Source organism: Cottoperca gobio, chromosome 24 (assembly GCF_900634415.1).
Source record: "Cottoperca gobio chromosome 24, fCotGob3.1, whole genome shotgun sequence".
NCBI classification, from domain to species: Eukaryota; Metazoa; Chordata; class Actinopteri; order Perciformes; family Bovichtidae; genus Cottoperca; species Cottoperca gobio.
The window spans coordinates 1125978-1144833 of record NC_041378.1 but is presented as its reverse complement, the minus strand read 5'-3'; the positions used below and the strand labels follow the sequence as shown (position 1 = coordinate 1144833).

Here is an 18856-nt window from a genome sequence, read left to right as displayed (position 1 = left end):
AGTGAGAAGAGTGGAAAAAGTTTTAAAATTATGGAGGAGAAAAATATATTTAATTAAATTAATTCAAAGTAAAAAACTGCATTCAAAGTTTAAATCCTGCAGAAAGATTAAAACTCTTTAATGTTTCTGAGGATCAATAAACTTCTGATCATCACTTTTTATAAATAAAGAATCAAGATATACAAATATAATAAAGAAACATTAAATATGATCATAAATGAATAAAGTTTCTGTGGTTAAGTAAACAAACAGACTTTAATGGCACGTGAAATAAATAAACAGGCCAAATAATAAATACATTTGTTTTTTCAGCAATTTTAAAATACTTGTGACAAAATAACTGAAATTCAAGGTAATAAATGGACGAAAACTAAATCAGAACATTAAGAAAGTTGAATTAAAATGTTTTTAAGACTTTTATCTTCACAATTAGTGAAGATAAAAACAAACTTTGTATCATATATACATTAACAGCAGTCAATGTGTTAAAGAGAACAACACTTTTAATATCTACTGTCGAGTTTTAAAGACTTCAATCACTAAAAACTCAACAAAATACAAATAATAATTAATGACAATCTCACTTCGCGTAAAGTGATGTAGAAAACGTATCTGCAGCTTTCATTCACTTCCATTCGTGCGTAATTGGAGATGAACCGGAGACGACACGCGCACAAACAGACCGGAGCTATAAATTGGTCAACATGAAACCGTAAAGTTCTGTTAGTCTGAACATGAACTTGCTTTTCCAAACAACGAATGATCCCAAAATGTAAATACTCAAATGTTTAGCTGCTTAATACTATAATATTAATAAGTGTCTCCAGCTCGCAGTTCAGGGATCACCGTTACTTATTAAATAGGATTACATTCATCATGTATGAATTCACAGGAAAGTGAAGCTCGTCTGAGACTTTGGGAATTTGTGCATCCGCGTTTTTGTTTGGGTCAAACCTCAGAAAGCAAACAGCATCCGCAGAAGAAGGAGAAAGTAGGTCCAAACCATTTTCTCCACTTACCTCTGTAATGTCAACTGCCATTGTTGGCTGATGTGTCCGAGTCGCTCCGCCCCTCCATGTGTTGAGTCCGGCGGGATAAGGGCAACTCGTCTCCTCCTGCAGCCGATCAGCTGGACTTCTTCCCAGGGACACAGAAGCAGCACGAAGCCGGAGGGAGGGAGGGGGACGCAGGCAGAGAGTCTCCCGGACAGACCCGACCACATCCAGGCAGAGCACGGGGTGTCCACCGCACCATGTCCTTCAGCCCGAAGCACTCCACCCCCTTCTCAGTCAGCGACATTTTGAGCCCGATGGAGGACAGCTACCGGAGGTTTGGAGGTATGGAAGCCGCAGCGGGGAGCCTCGGGTCCCAGCTGGGCGCCTACCGGCAGCCGCAAGTCTCTCAGCCCGGTACGCAGCACCATCTACACCACCAGGCGCAGCAGCAGCATCAGTCGCCTCATCTCCATCATCACCACCACCACCATCACCATCACCACATGTCCTCCTCTTCATCCTCATCCTCCTCCTCTTCCTCAGCAGCAGCAGCCGCCCTGGGACCCGGCGGGCCCTACCATCACCATGTTCCCCACGGAGTGCCGCAGTTCTCCGGGGCCGTCGGAGGATTCTGCAACGGCGGCATCGGGAACGTCGGAGACCTGCCGTCCTACCAGGACACGGTGAGGAGCGGGGGGGCGGCAGCGGCGTGGTACAGCAACCCGGAGCCCAGATACCCGACAAGTAAGAGCAGCTTCAAATAAAACTTTATTCTTTAGTTTTAAATCGGAGAAGTTTTCAAAAGGAGAAATGTTCCTAAAAATGTGTCCCAACAGGAGATTAAATGGGCCTTTATTTTAAGGCCCAAACATTTCTACTATTTCATCTCCACGAGCACCTGAAGCAGACAGTCACCATTTAATTATTGCCTTTAATTAGAAAAGTTTGTCGTCATTTAAAGATTCTGTGGATTTAATAACTTGTCATTTCTAATCATATAGAACATTAAAACATCGGAACACGTGACTTTAGGTTTTCCCTTTTTAAATAAACTTAATGTATTCAGTAATAACAGCTTCGATAACAGGATATAATACTAACATTAATCAGAAGTTTAAAAGATGTTAACTTGTTTACCACTAAACTTTAGGCTTTTTTAATTTTATTTTTCTTAAATGTTAGTCTAATAAAATTAACTTATTTAAAAACAAGCCATTACATTAATCAAGATACATTTAAGGACGTGATTAATTATGTTTTCTTTCTCCCCTTTATTTATTCAAACGTTGATCATTTCTTGGCTAAGTTTCCAGATTCATGGGCCCCCCCGCCGGGATGAACATGTCCGGCATGGTGGGCAGTTTGGCCGGGATGGACTCCAGCGCCAAGTCTATGGTGTCGCTGCACTCCGCGCCGCGGAGGAAGCGGCGCGTGCTCTTCTCACAGGCGCAGGTGTACGAGCTGGAGCGGCGCTTCAAGCAGCAGAAGTACCTGTCCGCGCCGGAGCGGGAGCACCTGGCCGGGCTGATCCACCTCAGCCCGAATCAGGTCAAGATCTGGTTCCAGAACCACCGCTACAAGCTGAAGCGGCAGTCCAAAGACAAGACCGGGCAGCCGCTGCAGCAGGACGGGAGCGGCGGCGGCGGAGGAGGAAGCGCTGCGGGTCTGTGCGCGACGAGCCACCGCTCCTCCTCCGTGTCCCCGGTTCTCAGCAAGAACGGTAAAAGCTGCCGGGACGACTCCAGCCACGGAAACCCACAGAGGAGCTCGGTGGAGATCATGACTGCGACCCCGCAGCAGCAGGTGAACCAGCTGTCGTCCACGGAGGAGCTGGAGGATTTGTCCCAAAGTCCGCCGCTCGGCCTGCACGGTCAGATCAACATGACGCAGACGGACGCGGCGCTAATCGAGTACACAAACAGCATGATCGGCTCCAATTTACTGTACGGGAGGACTTGGTAGGGACACCGGGAGGCGGACAGACACGAGCGGGCCTGTGGGGCATCATTCCCGGGTTGGATATTTTGAGAGAACCGGCTCGAGGACAAAACAAGCACCAACTTTCCGCGCGTAACGTTCTGGTTTCTTTACGCACACAGAGACTCAAAAGACACTCCGTGGTTATGAGCAATAAGGTGCAACAATAAACAGTATAATAGAGCCTCGGACTGAATGTTAAATATGTATTTTCTTCCTCTTCATATTTGTTAAGTCTGTTTTTGTAACGACATGTGACTGCTGCTGCGTTTCAACCTTAACATCGGAATTTAAGGGGATTCAGGATGAGGCACGCGCACTGTGCTTCCCATTCATTTACACGTCAAATTAAATTATTGCAGGTTTATATATAAAGTTAATACAAAGTGAAGCAATAGAGGCCGGATGGAAACATTATTCCGCAGTTTCTCGGTTCGGAATTAAACGAAGAGAAATATTTTCATTGGAAGTAAAATCAGTAAAATCTTCTGTCACAATTTGTTTCCAGTATTGAATAAATGATATTTTCATTTTGGACATTTCAATGTTTATTTGTCGAGCCTCAAGCAAACATGTTTAAAACGGTGTTATTGTGATGTGCGGGATAAGTGCGGGACACACGCGGGATGTGGATAGAAACGCGCTGTTTGTCCCGTTTCAGCCAAAGAGTTTCAAAATGCGTCAAATAATCTGCAGCTGAATCTAAAACATCACTTTTCATAACGAAAGCTCAACTCGGGAGGTGCGAGTTCTAAGTGTTGCTGTTTAAGAGTAAATGTCCCTCAGATGAATATAAGCCCAACATCAGTTATTCTTTTATTCACCCCCCCCCCCCGGGGAGATAAAGAATGAACACATTGGACACTTCGTCCTTGACACACTTGTATTTGTTTTACAGGCAGTTCGTCTTAAAAATCACAAGTTACATAACAATTTTTTTTTTGTTGTAAGTAGAATAAAAAGAAAAAAACAAATTTAATTGTTCAAGAAGACAATTGTGACGTTTCTCCCCTAAAAACAGTGCCCCCCCCCCCCCCCACACACAGTCCCAAAGTCCAACATTACTTTGAGTTTAATTCCATTCATATCTCCTGGAGGCGGGGGGAGCAGGGTAACCTCGGCCGGCGCCGCCGTAGCCCTGAAACACAGAATACAACAAGTTACAACAAGTTCATGAGAAGATTCTAAATCTTTATTATAAGTTCGTCTTTAAGGTTTGATCCATCTTCAAATCCAGAGATTTAAAACGGTTTCATTTCATTTAATTAAAATTGGGTCAAAGTAAAATAAACGATCTTTAATATGAACGATCTGCAAACATCTGAAGTTACGAGTGAACGACTCTTTAATACATTTAGGTTTTAAAAACTGAAAACTTTAAACATATTTATAAAAACTGTGTAAATGTGTTAAAGTTCAGCTTAAAGAGTTTCATGAAAGTCAAGAACATATCAAGGAAACATTTTATGATAAATGGAAACAAGTTAATCTTTTAATTTATGATCGACAGACAAACGTCTCACGTGACGATGTTATAAGATTTTAATTAAAGTATTTTCAAAGTCTCCTGACGATTTAACTTTTCCCCAATTAACTGGAAACATTTCCTTTTTTTAGACCATTCAGACTTTAAAACAAAGTAAAATCCAACTCAGAATAAATTAATCAAGAATGTAAAGAGATTAGAAATTAAGATTTGCGAACAAAATGTTTCCTAAAAGTCACAAACACTTCAAAGAGTTTATTTTAATAAAGCAGTGAAGTGGGAGGAAGTTCAGCAGCCAATCAGAAGGCTTCATGAGTCAGACTGAACTTTTATTTCTCATTTGTGCCCAAAGACGAAAAACCACAATATTTGTTCTGATTGTTGTAAACTGACGTTATCTTCTTAAGTTCTGCAAACATCTACTTTTTATGTGTTATTGTTATCTCATAGAATCACACTTTGATCAATAGTCAGGATTTCTTTTCAAATATTGTGTTTATTAAACGTCTTTCATATGAATTGGTTTTATTTTCACTGATGCTCAGATACAGAAAGGTTCAACATGTGAACGTCTCAGAGTTCCTCGTGGTTTGAGGAACAGACACTTTGTGAGCGCACGGCTTCAGTCTGAGGCCGCGTGGAGCTCTGCGTGTGTGCAGATATGACGAAGCAGGGAACGCTACGTTTACGGTTCCTACAGCGCAGAACGACGACTCATTTTACGTGCAACCTTCCAGCGTTTCAGATCTTCACGAGAGAAGCTTTTGGGAAAGAGATTTTATAATTCAACGTGACAAAAGATTGACTCTTAAAATCCTACTTCATTTTTAAGACTGAAAGATCTTTTAAGACATTTTAACCAATTAAGGTTTTATTAATGAATCCGATGCTTTAAGACTTTAAATAAAATATAAAAACTTTATTCAGATTTGTTCTTCTGGCAAAGTTTAGAAAATTGAAATTGAATATTTCACTTACGGGAACAAATAAAAGTTTAACGATGTTTTACTGCGTCAAGCTTTTATCTACAACCTGCTACAAAGCTGGAGACGGGACTGTAACTCCGCCTCCAGTCAGAAGAACGTGCAGCGTTACCTGATGCTGCCCACCCCGGTTGTCCCTGCGGTCATCGTAGCGCTGTTGGTAGCCGCCTGGCGCCGCCCTGCCCTGTGCTCCTTGTCCTGCCTGTCCACGGCTCATGTTCTGCTGGTACGCCGACGGCTGCGACTGCGTAGCCCGATTCCAACCGTGACCCCCGCTGCCCCCGTACTGCTGCTGCTGCTGCCGCTGCTGCTGCTGCTGCTGCCTGGAGACACCAACACAACACACCTGGTTAAGTACTTCTAAGGTCTCAGTACATATCTTCTAAGAGTTGTTTCTGTGTGAAGTGGATATAAAGACCTTGGAAGAATAAGAAGTACCTGCAGTGGAAATTCAAAACATCCCATAATCTGTTACTGCAGTGCAACACTTCACACGAAACAATAGTGCATTACATCAGCATGTTCAGGTAATCTCAGAAACTCGCTCCCGCAGGTTAACGCACAAGGACGAGGCCATTTTAAAGTGTTACAGCATGTTGACATCATCGCCTTTTATTTAATTTCCCATGAAGCTTTTACTCAAAGAGCGCCGCTCTTTAGTGGCTGAACAGTTTATCCAGCGTGGAATAAAGTACAGAGAGCACGAATCAAAACCAGAGACAGCTTGCTTTATTATATATTTATATATTACAGGGCTTTATTTTATTTATTTATTTATTTATTTATTTATTTATTTATTTATTTATTTATATATATATATATATATATATATATATATATATATATATATATATATATATATATTTTACAGGGTTTTATTATATATTTATATATTACAGGGTTTTATTATATATTTATATATTACAGGGCTTTATTATATATTTATATATTACAGGGTTTTATTATACATTTATATATTACAGGGTTTTATTATAATTTATATATATTACAGGGTTTTATTATAATTTATATATATTACAGGGTTTTATTATATATTTATACATTACAGGGTTTTATTATATATTTATATATTACAGGGTTTATTATACATTTATATATTACAGGGTTTTATTATACATTTATATATTACAGGGTTTTATTATATATTTATATATTACAGGGTTTTATTATAATTTATATATATTACAGGGTTTTATTATAATTTATATATATTACAGGGTTTTATTATATATTTATATATTACAGGGCTTTATTATATATTTATATATTACAGGGTTTTATTATACATTTATATATTACAGGGTTTTATTATAATTTATATATATTACAGGGTTTTATTATAATTTATATATATTACAGGGTTTTATTATATATTTATATATTACAGAGTGTCATTATACACGAGTTCTGGAACCAAATTATTTCTCTGAATACTATTGTTTGAAAGTAGAAACATGTGGTTCCATGCAGTAAAACAAGCCCGTCTTCAGTATTTTAAACAAGCTGACATAAAAATAAGTGAAGAATAAACTATAAACTATATATAACCAGCAACTATTATGATAGATTCATCTGTTCCGTCAAAAAGCTCCAAACATCTTCATGTTTTGGTTCTTCAATGAAAGATCTCACAGCTTCTCTAAAGTTTGAAACGGGATCTGTTTTTGGACGTTTGGTTGGTAAAAGATATTTGCAGACAGTTTGTAAACTGGACTGTTTTTATTAATCTGAGAGTCGCAGTTTAAACTGGAAACAGGAAGTGTTTGACTCCGAGTGTTGATGTTAAAATCACTTAATATTTTAAATGTATTTATCCATCAGATAAAATGCTGGAGCTTCTGATGAGGCGGCCTTCGACTCGGCTTTGAAGTGACCTCCCTTGAAATCCCCATCGACTGGCGTTTAGCGAGGGATCGCGCTCTCGAGGAGATAAAACGTCCTCTCCTCTCAGATGACTTTGCAAAGATGCACATGAAAGACCAGAGTATGAAATGAACCATATTCACATACGGCTCGGATCACCTTCATCCCTGAAATGAGGCGTCCCGCATGGCCTCCGTGGGACCGAGCGTAGAGTCGGCACGCCACGGCCCTCCAAACCGCCGGCGGACAATGCGTCAATGCAACAGTGATATTAAAAAGTCTCTTTTAAGTAACAATGAGGAGAGAAGAAACTAAGAGCAGCAGCCCCATCCCTCATTACTGAACCATGTCACACCCGATAATCCCCCCTCCTCAAAGTTCCTCCTGCATTTCATTTGGTCCGGTCCTGAGTAGTTAAAGAAACTGTGTTCAGTCGCCGCTAATAACTACTGACCCCAGGTGACACGGAGCCACAATGGGCTTGAAAAGTTGAACTGGAGAACCTGATTAGGACTTCTGAGAGGGTCTGCAGCCAGGATCAATAGCAGGACTGTGCAGCGGCGGCGGCACAGAACGCCGCCGCCTCCAGCAGCATTAGTGATGCCTCATTAAGTTGCACAAACCTCCTCGAGAGAAATTAGTTTTAGAAATCTTAATTCAGCAGCAAAACCCCCGACGGAGGAAGGCCATGCGCTGGTGTAGAAAGGCTTCACATGTTTCATGATTGTAAAAAGATAAGAATATTCTCTAAACTCTTAATGTTACAAAATCTAAACTTCGCTGACGGTTTAACAAAACACTAAATCCTATTTGTATCAGTGTTTATATCCAAACCCTCGGAGCAGTTGAAGCACAGCTCCAACACGGCAGTCATCAACTTTACTTTCCAGAAAACCCAGATTCACAAAAACCCAGCAGACCAAACGGGCCGACTCACCTCGGGTACTGGGGCTGGTGGTAGGAGGGGGGCGTTCCCAGCAAACTGTTCTGCCTGGAATCTGCAGAGAACAAAAGACGACATGTTCAGAAGAGGTTCTGCAGAGCTCAGTCTGAAGCGTTGGAAGAAGCAAAGGGGGGGGGGGGGGGAGACTCAGGACGACAATTCAGCCTAAATGTGACCTTTTTATACAAAATGAAAGCAGCAGGTTTAACTTCAACATGCGACACTTTAAAAACTCAACAGATCCCAGAACGAAAAGAGGAAATTCAGTAAAACTGAGAAAATCCTCCAATTTTATTGTTTGGAAGAGAAAACGTTAAACCGACACCATTTAACCAAATATATCAACTATTTCATTTCTGTCATAGACACAGAACGAAACAGTCGTCATGATAAGAACTTAAAGTCTTTAAAACGTCGAATGGCAGCGGCTCTATAGGGTGGGGGGTGTGGGGGGGCGAGGGAGAGCCACATTTGCATGTTTTGTTCAGAAAATGAAATAAGCATTCAGCCGGCAGCATTGTGGACACCTCAAGTACCCGGGCTCCATCGCTGCGAGCCCTTCACAAAGACACACTTTAGAAAAAAAAGGAGCTAACTGCTTCTTCCAGATTCGCTGTTGCCAAGGCGATGACCAGCTGCGAGCCTGCGGACTTGTTTGTTTATCGGGGCGGGCCGGCTGAGTGGCTCGGCTCAGGGTGGGTGAAGGGTGCCATGGAAAGCACCCGGAGGCTCACATTTACAAACCTGGGGAGAAGTCGCCGTAAAAACATGAAGTCGATAGCGAGTGTCGATATTAGAGCTGCAGGTTCATCAGAACATATACATCACGCACGCCGGGTCCCGTGTTGACCCGAGCACAACACTCAGGTCGGGAACAAAACAACTCTTCATTTAGCTTCATCAGGACAAATGGAAAACATTATTCTCACACACACACACACGCACACGTCAGAGCAAGGAGGCTCCACGAGCAGTTTGGTTCTTTGCTCAAGGGCACGAGGAAGTGGACTGGCACCTCTCCAGCTACCAGTCCACAATCTTTACTTGGTGCGTGTGGGGACTTGAACCGGCAACCCTGGGACTGAGCTGCTTCAGCCCAACACTTTGGTTTATGACCAAATGATGTCCCGTCAGTGTCAGCTGTGCTTTGTGTTCAGTGCTAACTATGCTAACAAGCTAAACTAACATAATAAACCCAGAAAACATTTCACCTGCTAAACAACATGTTAGCATGCAGATGTTAGCATTGAGCTCAAAGCCCCCTGTACAGCCCGACAGAGCAGCTCGCTGTCGACGCTCAAGTCTCCACGACGGTCTGCATGTTTGAACCTTTTAAAGCTCAAACAACTGATTTGACATTTGTACGACGTACAAAGTAAAGCCGGGCGACATGGAGACTATTGATCTGATCATTACTCACCAGTAATGTGGATATAAAGTGGATGAAGGCAAATAAACCGTTCGGTAAACAGAATATTTCATCACTTTACTGTCGACTGTGTAAAGCAGCCGTAACCACGAAAAGTCATCTTATACCATATCACAATATTGATATAATACCGTTATATAATCCACAGCCAGTTAGAAATCTGTAAATCCTCTATAGTTCGTTTCCAACATGATGTGCATTCTCTGGACACCAAAACTATTTAAGCCATTTAACTAACACGAACCCGACACAACGTATCCTACTGTAAATTAAGAATGTAATTAGAAATAAAATGTCTGATACTTATCAAAGGACAAACATCAGTAGAGACTTTGGACACTAATGAGACTTCAGCGTTCTGGAACTCATTAAAAAGTAAGAAAACACTGAATCAGTTTTTATTTCTTAAATATTCCACCTGTTCTGTTGCCAAATGTAGTAAATACACACAATCACCAGCCGGCAGGCCGACTGCTGTCGACACATCATTTTGTTTTTGTCGTTCAGTTTCCATGTTTGATTATCTCCACCAACAAACTTTAAGTGGACCACCCAGTTGGGCTCCAATTATAACTCCACAACACGCCGGTCTTCTTGTCCTCTTCGCCAGCGATGACTCAAAAGAGAGAATTACAAGTGGACACCTGTCAATCTCCTTAATTAACAATGATCTGAAAGTGTATAGACCTCCAGTCTGCGCCGGACAAAAGCCAACAAGGATTACGCTTTAAATCCTTAAAACACGCTGCGTCCACTGTATTAATGCCGGGATTACAACCGCTCTAAACAACTAAACGCCTCGCTCCACCTCTTTTCAATTAGTTCAGAGACTGTTTGACTCAGCTCAGCGTCCAGCCGGACTCACAAACCTTCTTCTGCTGCTGCACAACCAGAGACTTCATTTTCAGAAGAGACGAAAACATCTAAATGAGAGACGGAGGAGACGCGTTGGTTCTGATCTGAAGATTTGTCTGGTGGACACATAACGAAGAACCATCAGGTTCATAATGTTTGATGTCATGAAGCAGACGATATACGACATCCAGGACAAAGACAAAGCAAGACGCAGTTCTAAAAGGCATCAGTGTTTAATTACGCTGCACATGAGCGAACATCCAATAATCCGACACTAAACTCAAAATGACGGACAAAGGTTCTTATAAACAAACGGGTTTGAACTACTCGACTGTCTTATAAAAAGCGTGTTTTCAGTTTAAATAGTACAAGTACGAGGACAGCAGCAAGTAATAGGACTGCAGCAAGTACGAGGACTGCAGCAAGTACTAGGACTGCAGCAAGTACGAGACTGCAAGCAAGTACTAGGACTGCAGCAAGTACTAGGACTGCAGCAAGTACTAGGACAGCAGCAAGTACTAGGAATGCAGCAAGTACTAGGACTGCAGCAAGTACTAGGAATGCAGCAAGTACTAGGAATGCAGCAAGTACTAGGACTGCAGCAAGTACTAGGAATGCAGCAAGTACTAGGACTGCAGCAAGTACTAGGACAGCAGCAAGTACTAGGAATGCAGCAAGTCTAGACTGCAGCAAGTACTAGGATGCAGCAAGTACTAGGACTGCAGCAAGTACTAGGAATGCAGCAAGTACTAGGAATGCAGCAAGTACTAGGACTGCAGCAAGTACTAGGACTGCAGCAAGTCAAGTACTAGGAATGCAGCAAGTACTAGGACTGCAGCAAGTACTAGGACAGCAGCAAGTACTAGGAATGCAGCAAGTACTAGGACTGCAGCAAGTACTAGGAATGCAGCAAGTACTAGGACTGCAGCAAGTACTAGGAATGCAGCAAGTACTAGGACAGCAGCAAGTACTAGGACTGCAGCAAGTACTAGGACTGCAGCAAGTACTAGGACAGCAGCAAGTACTAGGAATGCAGCAAGTACTAGGAATGCAGCAAGTACTAGGACTGCAGCAAGTACTAGGACTGCAGCAAGTACTAGGACTGCAGCAAGTACTAGGAATGCAGCAAGTACTAGGACTGCAGCAAGTACTAGGACTGCAGCAAGTACTAGGACTGCAGCAAGTACTAGGAATGCAGCAAGTACTAGGACTGCAGCAAGTACTAGGACTGCAGCAAGTACTAGGACTGCAGCAAGTACTAGGACTGCAGCAAGTACTAGGACTGCAGCAAGTACTAGGAATGCAGCAAGTACTAGGACAGCAGCAAGTACTAGGAATGCAGCAAGTACTAGGACTGCAGCAAGTACTAGGACTGCAGCAAGTACTAGGACTGCCATCTCTGCGGCAGAGTTCTCGCCATCATTACGGTTGTTGGTTATTCCTCATTCAGATCGTCCTCATGTTACATTTTCCATCAATGAAAGTGACTCCAGTCTTACGGTGCGCTGAGAGCAGACGGCCGCCCTTTACTATTCAAAATATTCTTTGACAGCCAAAGACACATTTTGCTCGGTATTCAAAAAGTATTGAGCCCCGAAGCCTTAAAGATCCCGAGAACGTTGTTCCACCCTTAAGATTTATATCCAACAAAACCTTTCATACGCCTTAACCTCAAACTTGTGAGCTAATTTGTTTGTTTTGTTCATCACGACGTCCTTGGAGTCGATACATATTGAGTTGTCGTCAAATGCTCAAAGACCTTGTGACCTCGTAAAGTTTCAGTTTAAGTCCCCGATGTTCTGAAGATGCTTCTGAAGCGGCAGAGCTTAAATCAGTGAGTTTCTACACTACGCAGCGAGACGAGGCTCCAGGAAACTAATCTCTTGAGGAAAACAACAAAAGTCTCCTGGATTGTTCAGAAGTTTTAAAGAATAAATATATGTTTTATAAAATATGAGAGAGGTTTTGTGAAAATAGAAATCCTGTTCTGACCAAGGCCCCATGTATGTGGTGCCTCCTTGTTATCCTTGTGGTCCAGCAGCCATTATGTGCAGTTGTTATTCTCAAGTGGTCGGGGAGTTCGGGGGCTTATCGGCCTCTGTGGCCGCTGGATGAATCCGTTACTTTGCTTACCCTGGTTAAAATTTGGTGTCACTGTGTGTCAAAGACAATAATGGCCACCAGCAGAGCCTCCCCGGCCGGTTATTAAACACCAGCTGGTCTGGCTGTGGCGCACAAAGCCCCGCAGCATGTTTCAGAGGCAGCGTGTTGACACATCACCGCAGGAGGTAGCAGCGCCGTCAAAGGGGGAAGTTAACTTTGGTTTCAACCCTCTTCAGAGCATCTCACACCCAATCAAACGGGGTCCTCCCGGATGCTTTTATCAGAGTGGGCCACTGTGTCCAGCGGAGCCACTCGACAGTCTCATTACTGGCCCGGGTCTCCCACAACGCTAATCAGCAACCAACCCCCCCCCCCCCCCCCCCAAAAAAAAAAAATCACAAAAGCCCAGAGCGGCAAAGCCTGCAGTGATTACTGGCCGAGCAGAGGATCGGCCCTGAGAAAGTGTTATCTGGACAAAAGCCCGGCTCCGGCCTCCTGCGGCAGGATCAGGCCTACTTGTGTGGATAATCACATTCCTCGGGATACCAATATTACATTTTCTCTGTTACGTTTTGATCTGTTCGTTGCCATAAAGAGAAAATAAATGATTCATTAGGAGCTTTACAGTGTGCAGACCTCCTTTGTGCATTTGTTTTGTCACTGGATAATTTCCTCCACACATCTGCGTACGTGCAGACTTCACCAGCAACGTCAAGCAGAACATTCCCAGAGTCATTTGCGATCACCACTGAAGGAAAGAGTCCGAGGTTTACAACTTTAGAAGAAGTAAATCAGCAGACATCAAACGTACCAACAGAGCGACCGCCAACAACAGCGTTTAAGCTCCATGTGCTTGATGCAATACACGATACAATAACAGAATCAGGCCGAGAATCACACACCAAGTAATCATTTGCCCAAACGATGATGGAAGAAATATAGGGATTAAAAAAAGAATATCCTGTTTCACTAATTGGAAGATTAACATTAAGAACGAGCAGCGGAGGCCAGGGGAGGTGCTGCTGCGATTCAGAGGAGCCAAAACTCCCCATTTGCATCAAGTGCCACCAGAATAGCTGCGACTCCCCCGCACGCCATCAGTGGGCAGATGAGATTATTCATCTACTTGCAAATTGGCACATCAAAGTCAAACTGGAGAAGAGCTGGCAGAGGACCGCGGGGTCGAGGCCGAGCGCACAGCGTGACCAGGAGCCGGGGGACAGATTCTGCTCCAACATTATGTGTTCTCAAAGAGCCGGAGTCTAGCAGCTGGTACAAAGTGAAATAATAACAGTTCATATTAGAAGAAGACAAACTGTTGTTTGGCATGTTAAACCCTCCATCTTTGATCACGTCTCAGCCTCTTACCCTCAGGTTCTCTCGTCGGTCATGAGAAACGATAATTATCGGTATCAGCTAGCAAGAACAAACCTATCGTCACAAAACGTCACTTCCTTGAGTTCCTGTTGTAGGAAGACGACTTCAGAGGAACATGTTGAGGGAGGAATGTTCCATCTGAACGGCACCAGCATATTAAGTATGGTTGTAATAATACAGACCATCAGATGCATTGTTCAGTACAAGGCTACAGCCCAGAATCCAACAATGCACACAATTTAAAATGGTTTCACATCCTGGGGGAGGGGGGGGGGGGGACATGCACTGAACATGAAGGCCGGATTCAAATAACAGATTCACATCTCTGTGTGTGTGTGTGTGTGTGTGTCTCTTACGTTGGAAAGGCTGGTGTCCTCCGCTGTGAGGCGCTCGGTAGTTCCCTTGCTGGTAGGCGTTTGGCGGCGGGGTGTTGCTGTACTGTCCTCCGCTGCCACGTTGGTTTCTGTTCATACTGTGACTGAAGAGACACAAAGCGTTCAGAGTCAGAAGCTCGTTCACATTTTCCTCATCGTTATATTCAAACGTTGCACTTGAAATGTGTTTTTAAGTTCAGCAGCGGCAACTTATTTAAAAACTTTTATTGCGAGTTAAATATAATGTTCCTGTTGCAAAGTAATCCAGCAGGGAGAAGCGCGTGCAGGTGTTTGATTGGTCGCAGCGGCGCCCTGCAGGATGGAGTCGCAGCGGTTGACCTTTAAGGAAACATCCCACATGGAGGAGACGGTCAGGGGTCAACACGGCGGGCCCTGAAGGTCCGGGTGGTGAGAGTACTTTCGTGTCCCTTCCTTTGTCATCGCTTCTCTATACATTTGTATCGACTGACTCGAACAACTAAACGAGCCCCGAGACGTCGACGTAAAGAACTGTATTAAAGGTTAACATGAAGCACATCTTACAAACATTTATTACCTTCTGCCACTAAACTATTCTTAAATACTTCAAGTTATCGCCGTTTGTTAATCGACGACCAGTCGTGCAGATTTATTTGACTCGACATAAGAAGGCTCTCGTCTACATGTTGGACGCTGAATGTTGCTCCCGATTTAATATTCAGACGACGATACTGAATACTCAACATGTAACCGCTCAACTCGTGTTGCGTTTTCTGTAGAGGTTTCAGACGGGAACCTGTCAGAGTCCAACACTCAGTCGCTCAACGACTTGAATTCAAAGCAAAACCGTTCTCCAGGTTTCCCTGCTCCCCAGCCTCCGAGCAGCTGCCCGTTTGGCCCCATCAAAGCACATAACTGCCTGAATTAACGACTTAGTTTAGGAGGGAAAACAGAAAACATTTGGAAAACATTCGCTTTCTTCAAAGCCGTGCATAATTAATTCCCAAACGCGGCGGTCGGACCGAGCCAGATGTTCAATTATTCACATTTCCTTAATGATAATATCAACGTGTGGAGGAGAGCGCTGAGATCATAATCAAGGATGGCTGGTTAATGGGGAGCGTTGTGGTGGTGGGGGGGGGGGGGGGACATTTAAACATTTTCCTTTTTAAAGCACGGTACAAATCTAAACACTGAGTCACTGCAGAATCAGCGGCCATTGTTTAACACAGATGACATCATCGCACCCTGCAGGTGTGTTTGCTTGTTTATTAAACTGCAGACACGGGAAAGCTTTCACAAACGTTTCATAAGTCACATCATGGGACAGTGGAAGAACTTTGTTTTTTATGTTATCTTTCCCCCACTCGTCGATCTGCGAGAACCTTTCCAACAAATGAAGTCACAGCTTCAGACAGATGTGACTTCCTAAATGCTTGAATGTAAACGTAGCAGAGGAACTTACCCCAGAGACCGGAAGCCGGACTGGTCCAGGTGAGCCTGCTGTCTGTGCTGGTTGAAGCCGAGCTGGGGTCTCCATGATTCCCTGTTCCCCTTCTCCCAGTCCCCTGGCTTCAGGACCTTGTTGGGCATCCTTAAAAACACAGCGAGTTAAAACCTCAGACTTTAAATGACAGAGAGAAGCGTGCCGTCATTCCTGCAGAGACTCATTCATTTCTAATAAATTAAACTGGCAATAGATTCCTACAGACACCAAGTGTTTGTAGAACTCCAACACAATGAGCGTCGCTGCGGGCTCCTCCATTGGCCACGCATTTGTTCTTATTTACACGTTTGATGAAAACAACTGAAAGACGAGTAACGAATACAAATTATAATAATTAGCTGAAAAGTGAAATTCATACAAACTTTTTATTCAAAGAAGAATTGGACCAACGCACGCCTCGTTCACACACACACACACACACACACACACACACACACACACACGTCTTGTGATATTTTGACAATACGATATTAAAGAATATCGCAGCCTTTAATAAAACTATTCGCACCTGAACACGAAGAGTTTAAAAAGTTTAATAAAGAAAACCCGCTCACTTGGCTCCAGAGAGAAGAACCGCCTTGAACACAAACTCATCTGCAAAGTGTGGATCCTTGAACTTCACTCTGCAAAGCAAAAGACTTGTTAGTTCACATTGTTCAAAGCCTCAACAGATGCTGAGCTTGTGAGGTTTGATGTGGAGGATAACGCTTGTGATGAAGTCTGGAGATGTAAGTAGGATGAACACGGGAGTGTGTGTACATGTACACAGAACAGTGTGGGACCAGATGAGTCGTTGTGACGTCATTCAAACACGCTCAACTGTAAACTGTTCTCAGTGAATGTTGAGGAGTTTCTTACCCGATGGCGCTGTTCTGAGAAATGTCACGCAGCGTTGGGATGGGTGACGTCACCAACCTGAAGGAGACATGTCAGAAAAAGAGTTAACAAGTCGGTGTCGTCCTTCAGTTGAGTTTGTTAAACACAAAGTGAGAATGAAGCACGTCCTCACTTGTCTGGGAGGATCGGGCTCTCGTCAAGATTTAACGTCCCGAGGATCCCGTGGCACAGCTCTGCAGGGATCTCAGTGCTCTGGAGGAGGAGACGGTGCGTTTCAGGGAATACGTTATATTTACCGACCAGAACAAACAAACACATCATTAGAATCCTCCAGTTTGAATGAAGCGCGTGGTCTTAGTGAATAATGTGAATCACAGATAATTACTTCAAGTCGTTTCTATCCCGCCGACATGAGAACACTCATCATGTTTATCCCCAGAGGAAGAACTCTTCCCATTCTGGACAGCGTGTCAGCTTTGCACAGAAGACGCTAGTCACACGTGAGTAATGTCTCTAAACTGAGCCTGAACACATCGCGCGCGCGCGTGCGTGTGTGTGTGTGTGTGTGTGTGTGTGTGTGTGTGTGTGTGTGTGTGTGTGTGTGTGTGTGCGTGTGTATATAGACGCCACTCTGCTAACGTGCTGCTTTACTTTGTAAACACTCGACAGCTTTTCATTCTAAACTAAATCTTGAATAAAATAGGGAAATCAAAATGAGTAATTTATGTTTCTATTCACGACTGAACACGACACGGGGAGTCGGAGATCATTTCACATTAAATCATCGCAGAAGATGCAACAAGATGACGTAATGTTCTGAAGACGCCGCGAGAGATTCACCAGGAGACACTTCAGCTCGACCATCAGTCAGACTTTAAAACAGTGAATCTGCATTTCCTTCGTTCTTTAGGACATCGTCAACACTCGAGTAGATAAGAGAACTTCAGATCTGCATCTTGTTCTCAGTAAAGTATCCGTCTCATCCTGGTTCACGTGCTTCTGTATTGTTTTGCTTCTCTCGCAGACGACACCTGCTCAGCTGCACAAACATCTGCAGCAGAATGACGCAGCGAGTAATGCAGATGTCTTCCTGGAGGTGATGATCATCATTATTACAGACACGTGTTAAAGCTGAGAGGAAGCTGCATGATGCATTACTCCCCAGTAAAGATATCAAATGGAAATCAGCAATGAAGCTAGTTGCTATATAATCTAATTTATTGTGAAACTCTTCAGACGCTGTGTGTTGGAGCTCCCATTCAGGAAGTAATCAGAAGTTTTACTTCAGAAAAGCATCAATACAACAACGTAAACATTTATCTTTTCAACGCAGGACTTTTACTTTATAGTTTAGAGTTAAGCTGCAACGATTATTACAATTATTAATATGCTCATCACTTTATTGGCTCAATTTAAAATCACTTAATTTACTGCTGGGCAGCTCGTTCAGCTCGTTGTTTCACCAAGGAATCAATAAAGTTTTAGCTTTATTGATTCGTTAGTTACATTTTCATTACGTGTTCATCTGCAAAGTAACTAAAGTTATGAAATAGATGTATTATAGATAGTGGGGAAGAGTTCAACATCTTCTGAGACGTCGTGGAAGTACAAGTACTTGACCAAATTAAGACTACATTTCCCATCAGCCCCTGTTGCTTCCCGTCTAAAAGTGCATCGACTGTTTGAGGCTTTAAAAAGAAACTCAGGTGATTTTCCGAAGACAGACGCTGAAACACCAGCTGTGAGTCGAGTTCTGTTACCTCCTGAGATTCTGTGCGGTAGAGTTCATGGATGAAGTCGAAGAGCGGGTGAGACTTTCCGAGGAACATCAGGTCGCTGCCCATACTGTTTCTTCTCCCTGAAACAGAAGAGAAGAAGCTGTGCTCAGGGAGGGAACAACACGACGTAGAAGACAGAGGGAATGGGCGGAGAGGCCGAGCGAATGAAACAAGACAAACACAGACGAGCCATGTCGGAAATAACAAACAGAAGACTTCATTCTTAACTGCGCTCATGGCAGCTGGACAATCGCTCCATCACTTCAGATGTGCAGCGTTGTTGCTCAGAACTACAAATATAAGCTCAAGCTATCACTGAAGTCTAAACATTAAATTAACACTAAATCAC

At 43.2% G+C, this 18856-nt stretch overlaps 3 protein-coding genes across 7 annotated transcripts in view; 1 reads left to right on the top strand and 2 right to left on the bottom strand.

The window, feature by feature from the left end:
- The first annotated feature begins 1064 nt into the window (after window positions 1-1064).
- nkx2.4b (NK2 homeobox 4b) lies at window positions 1065-3516 on the top strand. 3 transcript variants are annotated; one of them, XM_029462786.1, is made up of 3 exons: window positions 1065-1409; window positions 1542-1739; window positions 2302-3516. In XM_029462786.1, the coding sequence occupies exons 1-3, from the start codon at window positions 1253-1255 to the stop codon at window positions 2955-2957; spliced, it is 1011 nt and encodes a 336-aa protein (XP_029318646.1). In that variant the 5' UTR covers window positions 1065-1252; the 3' UTR covers window positions 2958-3516. The 3 variants fall into 3 exon arrangements, with proteins under 3 accessions (XP_029318646.1, XP_029318645.1, XP_029318644.1); XM_029462785.1 differs by having other exon boundaries at window positions 1539-1739; XM_029462784.1 differs by having other exon boundaries at window positions 1065-1739.
- A 259-nt stretch (window positions 3517-3775) lies between these two features.
- The window catches only part of xrn2 (5'-3' exoribonuclease 2), a 33616-nt gene continuing 18535 nt past the window's right edge, over window positions 3776-18856 (bottom strand). For 2 of the 3 annotated variants that reach the window (XM_029462781.1, XM_029462783.1), the window contains 9 exons: window positions 18490-18587; window positions 16902-16981; window positions 16751-16807; window positions 16447-16515; window positions 15851-15979; window positions 14389-14510; window positions 8263-8323; window positions 5554-5764; window positions 3776-4110 (listed from right to left, as the gene is read on the bottom strand). In XM_029462781.1, coding sequence (XP_029318641.1) covers window positions 4045-4110; window positions 5554-5764; window positions 8263-8323; window positions 14389-14510; window positions 15851-15979; window positions 16447-16515; window positions 16751-16807; window positions 16902-16981; window positions 18490-18587 — 893 coding nt within the window. In that variant the 3' untranslated portion in view covers window positions 3776-4044. The remainder of the gene's footprint in view (window positions 4111-5553; window positions 5765-8262; window positions 8324-14388; window positions 14511-15850; window positions 15980-16446; window positions 16516-16750; window positions 16808-16901; window positions 16982-18489; window positions 18588-18856) is intronic. The other variant, XM_029462782.1, reaches the window with a different exon arrangement.
- On the bottom strand, window positions 11354-13893 carry LOC115029004 (keratin-associated protein 4-5-like). The gene is made up of 2 exons (XM_029463002.1): window positions 13796-13893; window positions 11354-11951 (listed from the first exon to the last, which is right to left on the bottom strand). The coding sequence occupies exons 1-2, from the start codon at window positions 13891-13893 to the stop codon at window positions 11354-11356; spliced, it is 696 nt and encodes a 231-aa protein (XP_029318862.1).